Source organism: Sinohyriopsis cumingii, chromosome 2, assembly GCF_028554795.1.
Source record: "Sinohyriopsis cumingii isolate HCF-2022 chromosome 2, ASM2855479v2, whole genome shotgun sequence".
NCBI classification, from domain to species: Eukaryota; Metazoa; Mollusca; class Bivalvia; order Unionida; family Unionidae; genus Sinohyriopsis; species Sinohyriopsis cumingii.
Window position 1 is genome coordinate 145,059,845 of NC_142962.1, and position 13,457 is coordinate 145,073,301.

Sequence of the window (13,457 nt, forward strand, 5' to 3'; positions counted from 1 at the left end):
TCAAAGACATTGTGCATTTTTACATGTATCCTATAGGCAAATAAAAAAAAATAAAACAACTTATGTGTAAAAAAAATACAATCCAGTTATATCAAAAAATGTTGTATAGACTTTTAATTTTTTTTTATTCAGCATAAGCAAAATTGTTTGAATACATTGGCATAATGTATCACTAATCAGCACTAGCCCTGTTGCATGTTCTTTACTGTTTGTTTTGTAATCTTATATCAAAACTACCTGTGTTAACACAGAATTTAAACACTGTATCCTGTTCCCTAACTGCAAGTAAAGGTAACTCTGGTTGCAAGACACTAAAGGAGACTTGGGAACCATTATTGGTTTTTGTCAGTTTTACTTGAGCATAATGTTGACTATATCCTGCCTATCTATCATGCCCAGGAAATGGTAGCTAAGTGCCTTTCCAAGTTTATGTCTTGGCAGCCAATATGGTCTGGCCTGGACAGGTATCAAACTTGGAACCCTTTGATTACAAGTCATACACTGTATCAGTTCAGGTACTGCAGCTCCCCACTTTTGGTTTTGGATAATGTCCCCTGATTACTCATTAGGACAATATGTCTCAGGACAGTTCATTCCCATGATGTCCAGTGGCTAATCATTAGGACAATATGTCCTAGGGCAGTTTATTCTCATGATGTCCAGTGGCTAATCATTAGGACAATATGTCCTAGGGCAGTTTATTCTCATGATGTCCAGTGGCTAATCATTAGGACAATATGTACTAGGGCAGTTTATTCTCATGATGTCCAGTGGCTAATCATTAGGACAATATGTCCTAGGGCAGTTTTTTCTCATGATGTCCAGTGGCTAATCATTAGGACAGTATGTCCTAGGGCAGTTTATTCTCATGACATCCCCTGACTACTCATCAGGGCAGTATGTCCCAAGGCATTTTATTCCCATGATGTCTCCTGACTACTGATCCTCATTTCTGATTTTTAAAAACTATGTCCTAACCTTGGCAGATTTTATTAGCACTTTCAATCAAAACTGCTTTCATAAGTACATTTAGGGCTTAAGGTTTTGTTAAAAATGAAAACAGATCATGACTGACAAGTGAATAAACTCTAATAATTTACTAGATTGTCTTCCTTTGGACAGTTATAGCCATACTTTGATCTTGAAGTCTGATTTTTTATCTTGGAGTCTACTTTTTGATCTTGGAGTCTTCTTTATGGTCATGGAGTTCACTTTTTTATCTTGGAGTCTACTTTTTGATCTTGGAGTCTTCTTTATGGTCTTGGAGTTCACTTTTTGATCTTGGAGTCCACTTTTTGATCTTGGAGAACTATTATCACCAAAAATGAATCTAATGGTTCTTTAAGGTATAAACAAGACAGAATTAGAATTCACCTTCTAATATCTTTATATGTGATTATTATTATTCTTATTATTATTATTATTATTATTATTATCTAAAATTTGGACTAAACAAAATTATATGTTTCAGACCATGGAAAAATTAAAACACTCCAGTTTTTTTCAAGCACAAAATGTATCTCACTATTATTGTTTATCATTGCACCAGAAATTCATTTAAAACTGTGTTGTAGTCTTGCATAATCCATAATGTGGACAAGTTGGGTTCAGAACAATTGTCCAAGAGGATGGTGTGTTAGGGATGAATTGTCATAGAACAATAATTTTTTATTAACATCACCAATGGCACTGGTGACAACATTATATAGTCTTTTGATGAGGCTGATACAAAGATTTATTAACCTTTGAAAAAAGATACCGTATATACTTATTTATAAGATGAGTCCAACTGCAAATTGCACAGACCAGGATATGCCATGTCTGATATGCTGGCTGATTTGGGTCTATGCAGTTTGTTCAGAGTACTCAGAACAACAAAAAACATGCATTATGCTATGGCAGATCAGAATCTTTGCTGTTTGCAGTTTGAATCAACTTGTAAATGAGTACAGATGGAACTCTCAGATCCCACAGGCAAAGGTGAATGTCATTTTTCTGAGATTAATAAATTCTTTAACAACCTAAGTAAAAAGTCAGTGTTTTTCTGTATGTGACATTTTATTTCCTTTGCTTGTAAAGTATGAAGTATGTGACATTTTATTTCCTTTGCTTTTGGGGCCCCGAGTGGCCGAGTGGTCTAAAGCGCTCTTCGTTACGGATCACTGCCATCTCACCTCTGTCTACGGCAGTTCGAGTCTAAGATTCAGCCAATGTGGGTATGTGAGAAAGCTTGACAGTAGCTTCTTGTGGGCCGGTGGTTCTTTCCAGGGTTTTCCCGGGTTCTTCCTCCACCATTAATACTGGCCGCCATGTATAGCCTATCGTGTGCTGAAAAATGGCGTTAAACCCCACAACAACAACAAAAATCCTTTGCTTTTAAAGTATGAAGCATGCGACATTTTATTTCCTTTGCTTGTAAAGTATGAAGTATGTGACATTTTATTTCCTTTGCTTGTAAAGTATGAAGATCATGCTGAGTTAAAACTTTGTGAAAAATGTAAAGCAAAATGCTGATAAAAAGAGGGTTTTAAATCATTAGACGATATACTGAAATGAATTGAAATTATAAAAATCACAAGAATGAAGAATAATTAAAAGCAAAGAAAGCAAATACATACAAACAACCTTTTTTTAACAGATGACAGATGGAAAAGGCAGTCCCTCATTAATTAATGACGTGTGATGCATTATTAAGTAGATTTACATAAGCTCTGCTTTGAGCACTGTTGATCTATTGATTAAGTGCCAATTGAGCTGTTGGGATCTTATATTTACCCTGTGCAAGTGAGGTTGAAAGAATGTTATACAAAAAATCATCTGACAATCTAACCAGTCAGATCAGAGCAAAGTCAGAAGTCATCATAATAATAAAAGTTTGTTTCATTTTTTTCATTCTCATGTAATGATGGTACATAATGGTGCAGTTTGCAATTGACATGATGTTCAACAGAGCCTTCTTTTTCAAAGTTACATGCAAAATAACTTTAATTTATATTTTCAAACCTTTTGGTGATGATTCATTTTTTAACTTTCAGGTATTAATTGGGTCACCTCTTGCCCCATTTGTAGTTGTGACCTGCATCTCATGCCAAGCCAACAGTAACTACAAGATCAGCAAGACATCACAAATTTCTCTATTAGGTCGTTGTACCAACTGTCAATCAGGGGTCACAACCACCTATCTTTGGACAGTTGAGACAACTGCAGGTGTATCAGTAGGTTTGTCACCTGGAGACACCACAACTGGCCTTCAATCCACCAATTTGGTTATTAAATCAGGTGTACTTGATGATGGTAAAGCATACAGATTTAAGTTGACTGTGGCTTTATCAGGCCAGACTGGATATTCCTCTATTACCTTGGACTCCAACACCCCTCCAAGTGGTGGAACATGCATTTTGGAGACACCAACTATCACCTACTTAGAACAGAGGTCAAATATCTCATGCACTGGATGGAAAGACTCGGACAACATGTCGGAAGTGTACTATGAGGTGGTAGTAAGAAGAACAATCGCTACAGCTGTTGAGGAGTATCTTGTGTATTTTGGCACTCAGGAAAACACCTCTTTATACATTTCTCCCTGGCCTGATACAGGTGATGCTGCTGTCAATGTAATTGTCTATGTAAAGGATGATCTGGAAGCCAGCAAAGAGGCATACAGCTGGTGAGATAACTGTTTCTTGCTTTTTGGTGGCATATTTGATTTATTGAGGTAGTTATTATATTCTAACAATGAAAGGCCTATTATTTGACATATGGTTTCAACCTCCAATCATCGTATTTTATTCATTTAGATTTATCAGCCACTTATTGTTTAATCAGAATATTATAATAATCTTACATAACAGATTTTTTAGTTTGATATGTATGGTACAGCTCTTTTATTTAATCGTTTCTTTTTTCACTTGCTAAATCAGAACAATGATGCACTAAGCTTTAAGTCATCAAGGAAATTATGAAGTTAACTCCTAAAAGATTTTTACATCTACTTATTGTCATTACTCATTGCTCATTGTCATTTACTTATTGCTCATTGTCATTTACTTAATTGCTCATTGTCATTACTCATTGCTCATTGTCGTTTACTTATTGCTCATTGTCATTTACTTAATTGCTCATTGTCATTACTCATTTCTCATTGTCATTACTCATTGCTCATTGTCATTTACTTATTGCTTATTGTCAGATTTTGTTGCTAATGGGGAAAATTTTGTCACAGCCTAAATGGAAATTGGTATATAAATACAGAATTTTTTGCATTTTGTTTGGCAATCATGGTCAGAATCTATTTAAGCTGCTATGATGCCTGACTAATGACATATCTAATCTTTACTTCATATATTTGTAAGAATAACTTGAGCAATTTGTTATGCTATACATGTCTTACCAGTTCATTTTCTTCATATAGCCTGCTGTTCTGAAGACTTTGATCAAAGTTTTCAATGGTAGAAACATTGCAAAGCCAAAGAAAATGATCATGTGATACACAAGTTATATGTAAGATGTTTGTTTCTTATACAGGTTGCTGAGTTTTAGAAGTCCGTCCCTCAGACCAGGCCAAACCAAACTAGACTATCTGGTTGACAGCATGAAAACACAGCTCCTGGACATTGTTAACCAGAACAATCCCTCTCTACTGGTTCAGTACATCATCTCCACACTGATGGTGCTAAATGACTTGTCAGCTTCTGCCAGCACCTCAGACACAAATCTAACCACCCGTGCTGCCATCAGAGATCTAGTTACTGTGGCAATTACAGGGCTCCCCATAGATTCAGTGTCAGAGATACAGCAACTGGCATTTGCATTCAAACTCCTAACAGTAAGTCACACAGTGTAATTTCTTTTACTGTATGTAATCACTTATAAGATGATTCCAACTGCAAACTGCAAAGACCCAGATCTGCCATTGCCTAACACACTAGCATATCTGGGTCTGTGCAGATTGTTAGGAGTAATCAGGAATACAAAACAAATAGACACTGATCTACAGGTGCATCATCCTATGGTGGATCACGATCTATGCTGTTTGCAGTTGGACTTGACTTATAACTGTGTATATATGGTACTTGTTTAGCCTTATGTAACCCACATTGAAAGTTTGTAATACAGTTTAAACCTTTTGTGGTTAACAACTATGGAAGGGTGTGGAAACATTTTCTTATTTTATCATGTTTTATGATGGAAATTTCATAAACATGCTAAAATACCATTGCTTGTGATCTGTCCAGATGTTTTGACATTGGTTGTTTGTCTTTGTGAATCAGTATAAATGCTTTGACATCGGTTATTTGTCTTTGTGAATCAGTATAAATGATTTTACCTTGGTAGTTTGTCTTTTTGAATCAGTATAAATGCTTTTACATTGGTTGTTTGCCTTTGTGAATTAGTAATGCTTTTACATTGGTTGTTTGCCATTGCGAATCAGTATAAATGCTTTTACATTGGTTGTTTGTCTTTGTGAATTAGTATAAATGCTTTCACATTGGTTATTTGTCTTTGTGAATCAGTATCAATGCTTTTAGATTGGTTGTTTGTCTTTATGAATTAGTATAAATGATTTTACATGGTAGTTTGTCTTTTTGAATCGGTATAAATGCTTTCACATTGGTTATTTGTCTTTGTGAATTAGTATAAATGCTTTTACATTGGTTGTTTGTCTTTGTGAATTAGTATAAATGATTTTACATTGGTAGTTTGTCTTTTTGAATCGGTATAAATGTTTTTGCATTGGTTGTTTGTCTTTGTGAATCAGTATAAATGCTTTTACATTGGTTGTTTGTCTTTGTGAATTAGTATAAATGATTTTACATTGGTAGTTTGTTGTTTTCAATCGGTACAAATGCTTTTACATTGGTTGTTTGTCTTTGTGAATGGGTATAAATACTTTTACATTGGTTGTTTGTCTTTGTGAATTAGTATAAATGCTTTTACATTGGTTGTTTGTCTTTGTGAATTAGTATAAATGCTTTTACATTGGTTGTTTGTCTTTGTGAATTAGTATAAATGCTTTTACATTGGTTGTTTGTCTTTGTGAATTAGTATAAATGCTTTTACATTGGTTGTTTGTCTTTGTGAATCAGTATAAAAGTTTTTACATTGGTTGTTTGTCTTTGCGAATCAGTATCAATGCTTTCACATGGTTGTTTGTCTTTGTCAATTGGTATAAATGCTTTTACATTGGTTGTTTGTTTTTGTGAATCGGTATAAAAGTTTTTACATTGGTTGTTTGTCTTTGTCAATCAGTATAAATGCTTTTACATTGGTTGTTTGTCTTTGTCAATTGGTATAAATGCTTTCACATTGGTTGTTTGTCTTTGTCAATTGGTATAAATGCTTTCACATTGGTTGTTTGTCTTTGTCAGTTGGTATAAATGCTTTTACATTGGTTGTTTGTCTTTGTGAATTGGTATCAATGCTTTCACATTGGTTGTTTGTCTTTATGAATCTGTCAAGTGAATATGATACAAATCATTTGTTGTTAGATCTAGCCATTAAAGAACTGAAATTCACTATGATTTGCTAAATATTCTTGCTCTTTATTGTTTTTTCAAACTTCCTAAATTTTTTATGTGTAATAACACATTTCCTGCCATAAAATGTTTCATCTTTTATCATTCCCATGCCAACTGACTCAGTTGATATCAAGGATAATTACAGTTTGCAACTGTATTTCACATTCTTAATATTTATATGTATGTAATAAGCTTTAGATGAAGCAGAGAATGTTTGTCAGGGTATGATTTTTATTGTTCTGAAATTTTCAGGATTCAGGGTATGATTTTTATTGTTCTGAAATTTTCAGGATTATGAAACAGAGATCCTGACTGATGAATACCAGAACCTCATCATGAACACTGTCAGCCACCTTATTGAGATCCTAACCTCTAAGGTATCACAGGGAATGGACCAGGATGACTTTGACCCTGACAACCTACTGGGTGTCATTACCAACACTGTTGAAGCCATAAATTTGTCACCAAATGTCATAACAAAGTCCAATACTACTGCTGTCTTTGGGAATCATTTCCAGTACAGACCTTCCATTAGCAATATTCTCTCCTCCACTACATCTGACCCTAAACAGCTCGTAGCTGATGGCTTTGAAAGTGGGGAGAAACTTGTTGGAATTGCACTGACCACTAAGCTTGTAGGAGAAGATCCAGTCAACGTGGTTATGTCAAATGGAGTCACCTTCAAGGGTCAGAGAGTCCTAAAAGAAAATATCTGGACTGCCCCTCAAAACCAAGGGTCTCTTTTTTCCTGTGGTGTGAATGTACTTGATGGAAAAATATCAGACAAAGAGGAATTGTTTCAGATTGTGTTTGAAGCATCTAAAAACCAGTTTGACTGGGAATACATTGGAAATCATGTCATTAATTCCAGAGTTGCCAGCATGAGTTTCAAGAACATCGACAGTAGCGACATTTCGATCTCAAATTTAGATGAAGCCAGTGAAGTGAAGATATACATGTTTGGTAGCAAGGCAAATACATATCACATTACCAATGGAAGCATTATAAACTCCACTGGTTATGATCCAACAGAGGGATACACTTTCACAACATCAACATTGGATGCTGGGGCTTCAAAATTGGTAAATCTTAATGTAAAGAATGCAACATCAGGGGTTGCCTTACATATTCCTGTTCAGATTTCATTCTACCCTACAACTGCTGAAGAAGAAGCAGGAAACAAAACCATCCAAAATGGCACATTGAATGTCTATCTTGGAATTAATAAAAAAGAGACAAAGTCAAGTGACTATACACCTGGATACTTTAAAAGTATAACAATGGACATGATGACCAAACAGTATGACCACAGAGCTTATACCTTCTTCATTCCAGCAAGGTAATTATATGCACAAAATATTTAAAATGCTCTTTGCAAATACTTTCCATTCTCTTCGGAAATGAGTTTTAAGAAAAATGTCATAAAGAATTTTCTGTCAATTCAGTATTGTTATTGCGTAAAAAACAGTTTGATTGTTTTTTTAAGTCTAATATGGCTTAGTGCCATGGACATACAAGAATTAAATCTATCATGACAAGAAACCTTGAATCAATTAATATGTACACCTGTAAAACTCATTTGCTTGGTTTTTTGTTATCATGAAGACTAAATAAATTCAAGCCAAAACTTGTAAAACTGTGTTATTAAGTGTTAAATTTCATCAGTGGAGATGAATGCTGATTCATTTGTAATCTTTTAATTTGATGCCGATGTAAGCCTATAACTGATTAATTTAATGTAGATGTATTTGACCTATTAATTGTATGTACATGTATGCCTAAATGTTTATTACACTTTAAATTTTTCTGTTTATCAGCACCTTCAACCCATCAGACAAATACAGCTTGGCTATATACAACTTGGAGCCAGACAAGAAAGTTAATGTCTCCATAGGAATGCTTTTCACATCATGCCAGTACTTTAATACTCATACCCTGTCCTGGGACATGAGTGGCTGTACTCCCTTAGAGGAGTCCATCCCTACTGTCACTGCTTGTTCTTGTAACCATATGACCTCCTATGGTGGAAGCTTCCTGATGCCACTTGATGCAATTGATTTTGCAGACTTTGCAGTAAGTTCTAAGAAATAAAAACAATTAGTTATGATGTAAATTTGAACACCTTAATGATTGTATTACTGAGTCATGTAAATTATTGGTTTATTGGAAAAAAAGTCTTTCTCCAAACAACTATATTTAACTTTTCCTTGAGCATCTGAATTAGTCACCTTTGTATGTGGTTTGCCAAAGTGGAACAGTATGTACTTTTAGGTCAAAATATGTATGATTCCCAGCCCTCCACCCCCCCCCACCCCACCCCCCCGCGAAGCTGTTGCCCAAGCCAGAATTTGATGTTTTCAAAGTTGTATAATGTTTTTCATGCTAGTGTTGCTTTGGTGTCATTCAGTGCCAAGAGTTGAAGTAGAAACCATAATTTGGGGGGGGGGGGTAACAAGAGGGAATCCAAATTTAAAATGTTTGATATTTGACATGGACTTTAAAGGATTTGGTGACAGCTAGGTTAGTTTGTTTTATGAAATATTTATGACAGTCATATTCCAGTTATCAAGGTGGATTTAAAAATTGAGACATTTAGATGTTATCAAGCCTTTTTTATGGTTTGTTGTAATATTTTACTTAATGTCCATTTTGGAGTTACAGATTCTGTATCATGAGGTTTATTAACAAGATTTTACTCAGTCAATTTAATAGTCTTGATTGGTTCAGATTAAAATTCTTGATGAGCTATAAGTGATGCTATGATCTAAATCACTGTAGTCAGGTTTAGCCTCAAACTTAGCGTTGTATATTCATAATTTATATTGTTTCCATGAATAGTTACATACATTTAAATTTCTGTATGAAGAAAGTGAATGATAGTTTAATTTTTCATTGAATTTTGTCTATTGTATTTTGTAATGCTTACAGAAACTGGATTTGGCAGCCAACCCAATAGCAGTAATAACATGCAGTCTCTTGCTGTTCCTTTACATTGTGATGGTCATTGTATGTGCGGTGCTGGACCGCATGGACATGAAGAGAATCTCCATGGTACCCTTGTGTGGCAAGGATGGCTCTTTTAAGTATGAGATCACTGTGGTCACAGGGAGACAGGCAGGAGCAGGTAAAGATTTATTGTTTTTTTCATACAAGGCCTTGGTTTTTTTGTGTGTGTGTGTGTGTTTTGTTTGTTAGCAGAACACTTAAAATAAAGCTGTAAATTGAACAATGCAGATTATAAAACATTTAAATCTCACAGTGAATCAAATCTGAAAGCTGATAGTTTTGATAACATGGTGGATCCGACACTTCTGTGTACAAAGATACTTCCAGATATTGCTTTTGATACGGTGGCAAAATCTTTGTAATTCCTAAGCAAATCAATAATAATGACTTGATGATGCATGCCAAGTTGTCATCATAGAATAGTACAAGGTTTGTACACATTTCATTGCCAATCCAATAAATTTCAAATCTGCTGATGCTGAAGATGGCAATAAACCTTTCACTCTCTGAGATGTAAAACTCTGTCTTAAACGAGTACATGGAATATCACCAGGACTAGATGATATTCTGCTTTGGTCAGGAAAAGAAAGTGAAGAGAATATAATAGTTACAATGAAAAAATACAAGGAAAGATAGATACTCCATCAATAATGATGTTGCCAAAACCACCTTGCAAACTGAGTAGTGATTTAGTAATAATAATAATGATAAAAATAATAATAATAACAATAATAATAATAATAACAATAATGAGAATAATCATAAAGACTATTTAAAGAAGGATAACTCAATTAGTTACAGAACTAATTGACCTTGAGGCCTTCTAGCTGTTATGTACAATATATACAACATCATGGGATAAATTTGGCTTGACACTAAACAATTAAGTTATTTTAAAAATCAAAGATTCAAGCCGGGGACATATGCATTGTTGGATTTTTGTCATGTTGACAAATTCTACTCTGTGGGAGGATGTATTCACATCAAACAGATGGTGGTTTTTTGGACACAAAAAAGCAAATTGCTACACAGTAGTAATGGGTAAGTATTGCCCAAAAACTACAAACTAGTGAAAAGGGATTTCAAAGGTTTTACATCTTTTGCATTTACCATTGTCATTTTTATATACATTTTATGGAATTTTAATATCTCAACATTTGATATGTTATCTTATACACCATGTTTACATTTATTTAAAATGGTTTATGCTCCTATATTTTTGGGGGGCAATCCAGCTTTACATTTTTCAAAGTTTACCTTTAGGTGGTACTCCATAGCCAGTACTGCACTGAGGTGCCATCAAATACTACTACATGCATTCATCCATAATCACATACATGGAGCATCTCAAAGTTACTATAAATGAGCAGAAAAAGAGCAAAACCTGCCTGATTAGTGTAAACTATCTTTTCAGTATTTCTTCCTTTTACAGCACCCTTGTTTAGTTTTCCTTAAATTTGTCTTTTAATATTTCTCGTGTATAATAATGGATGGTAAGAAGCAAATTTGAGACAAGTGGCTCATACAAGTAAAACTTCAGCTGTAATGTAAGCAAATTTGAGACAAGTGACTCATATAAGTAACATTTCAGCTGTAATGTAAGCAAATCTTATACCAGTGGCTCATATAAGAACACTTCACCTGCGATGTAAGCAAATTTTAAACAAGTGGCTCTTATACATAACACTCCAGCTGTAATGTAAGCAAAATATATGCCAGTGACTTATATAAATAGCACTTCAGCTGTAATGTAAGCAAATTTGAGACAAGTGGCTCATATAAATAACCTTTCAGCTGTAATGTAAGCAAATTGAAGACAAGTGGTTCGATAAGTAATACTTCATCTGTAATGTTTGCTGTTGTGTTTTTCTGTTTGCAAGTAAATTGGAAGACTTAAATGGGTGTAATTAGGTGTGTATGTTTTCTGTTGATAATTGTCTTGAATTACTTGCTTTTGTTCTTTAAATATATAAAACTATGATATCTTGTCATCTGCAGTAGTGTTCTAATAAGACAAATTAAATTTTCTTTGATCACTGTTATAATCAATTTAAATCTAAATTGCCCTGATTCATTACTAACATGCATAGTTAATAACTATTTGTTACAATATGGTTTATATATATAGTTAACTATTGGTTACAATATAGTTTATTTATATAGTTAACTATTGGTTACAATATGGTTTATTGATATAGTTAACTATTTTTTACATGGTTTATTTATATAGTTAACTATTTGTTACAATATGGTTTATTTATATAGTTAACTATTGGTTACAATATGGTTTATTTATATAGTTAACTATTGGTTACAATATGGTTTATTTATATAGTTAACTATTTGTTACAATGTGGTTTATTTATATAGTTAACTGTTGGTTACATTATGGTTTATTTATATAATTAACTATTTGTTACAATATGGTTTATTTATATAGTTAACTACTTGTTACAGTGTATTTCTTGTAACATTTTTCTTGCATGTTGCACAGTTATTGATAGAGCAATTAAACCATGTGTCTTGATGATATTATAGGCACCACAGCTCATGTTGGTGTACGACTTTGTGGGGAGTACGGGAAAACAAAGCCACAGCACCTTCAGAAAGCTGGCGCCTTCCAACGCAACTGTCAGGACAAATTCATCATTGCACATGATGTAAATCTAGGAGACATATCTAAAGTTTCAGTGTGGCATGACAACAATGGCAAATCCCCATCCTGGTACCTTACTCAGGTAGGAAAGATTCATTTGACATAGTAATAATGTTGTCTCTTGGCTTTCAAAAAATTTTTATTGTTACTTTTAATTCGACTTAATTTTGAACTTTGCATCTCTTGTTGTTGTTGGTTTAACACCATTTTTTCAGCACATGGTAGGGTATACATGGCACGGTATAATTGGTGGGGGAAGAAACCAGGAAAACTCTGGTAAAAATGACCAAACCATTGAAAGTCATTGTCAAACTTTCTCACATACCCACAATGGTCACACCCAAGACTTGAACTGACATGGATAGAGGTGAGATGACAGTGATTAGTAAAGATGAGTGCATTAGACCACTCAGCCCACCCACCCCCAACTGCTCTCCTGTACATTTTTGCATTAATTGAATTTTTATAAATTTCATTCCTCTTCTGTAGCTTCATAATGTATGTATGATTATTTTATATATTCCCTCATTCTGATGTAGCCTTTCACTTTTTCTCTGTCTAGTCTAGTGTGAAAAAAAAATGTAATCTTTATACATCTTGGATTTACTGAAGGATTCTTCATAGTGAAGATAACTGTTTATTTTGAAGACATATTTTTATCAGGCCAAGTACATGTAGTTATTACATCATATCATTCTTAAACCAAGTGGTCAACATTTACCTCAGATATAAACTCTTTTATCTCCTAATTTGTTCTCTTTGTTCCCCCACCCCCCAAAATACATCTTGCATGTGATTCTTAGAGCAAAAATGATTTTCAAAGTATTTATTATGACAGATCATTGTGAAGGACTTGCAGACAGACAAGAAGTACTACTTCTTTGCTGATTTCTGGCTGTCTCTTGAGATGGAAGGAGGGATTATACAGAAAGATCTGAAAGTAGCAGGTACAAGAGATCTGACTGTTATATCATGACATCTGACTGTTATATCATGACATCTGACTGTTATATCATGACATCTGACTTATATCATGAAATCTGATTGTTATATCATGACATCTGACTGTTATATCATGACATCTGACATATCATGAAATCTGATTGTTATATCATGACATCTGACTGTTATATCAATGATTTTCCATCATAACGTCTAAAAACAGTAGTTGTTGTGTTGAAACTTGATGTTTCGTAGAAAGTCCATGCTAATGGGACCAATAGAGTTTAATAATGCTGGAAAATAATAAAGTCCATATGAATGAAAATGAGTTTTTT

The 13,457-nt window shown here is 34.0% G+C and overlaps 1 protein-coding gene across 1 annotated transcript in view; it reads left to right on the forward strand.

Annotated features, from left to right (window-relative positions):
- The window catches only part of LOC149806015 (polycystin-1-like), an 87,562-nt gene that overhangs the window by 29,184 nt on the left and 44,921 nt on the right, over nucleotides 1-13,457 (forward strand). Inside the window, exons 11-17 of the mRNA XM_089934985.1 lie at nucleotides 3,036-3,667; nucleotides 4,525-4,825; nucleotides 6,809-7,857; nucleotides 8,336-8,591; nucleotides 9,447-9,642; nucleotides 12,063-12,262; nucleotides 13,019-13,127. Coding sequence (XP_089791111.1) covers nucleotides 3,036-3,667; nucleotides 4,525-4,825; nucleotides 6,809-7,857; nucleotides 8,336-8,591; nucleotides 9,447-9,642; nucleotides 12,063-12,262; nucleotides 13,019-13,127 — 2,743 coding nt within the window. The remainder of the gene's footprint in view (nucleotides 1-3,035; nucleotides 3,668-4,524; nucleotides 4,826-6,808; nucleotides 7,858-8,335; nucleotides 8,592-9,446; nucleotides 9,643-12,062; nucleotides 12,263-13,018; nucleotides 13,128-13,457) is intronic.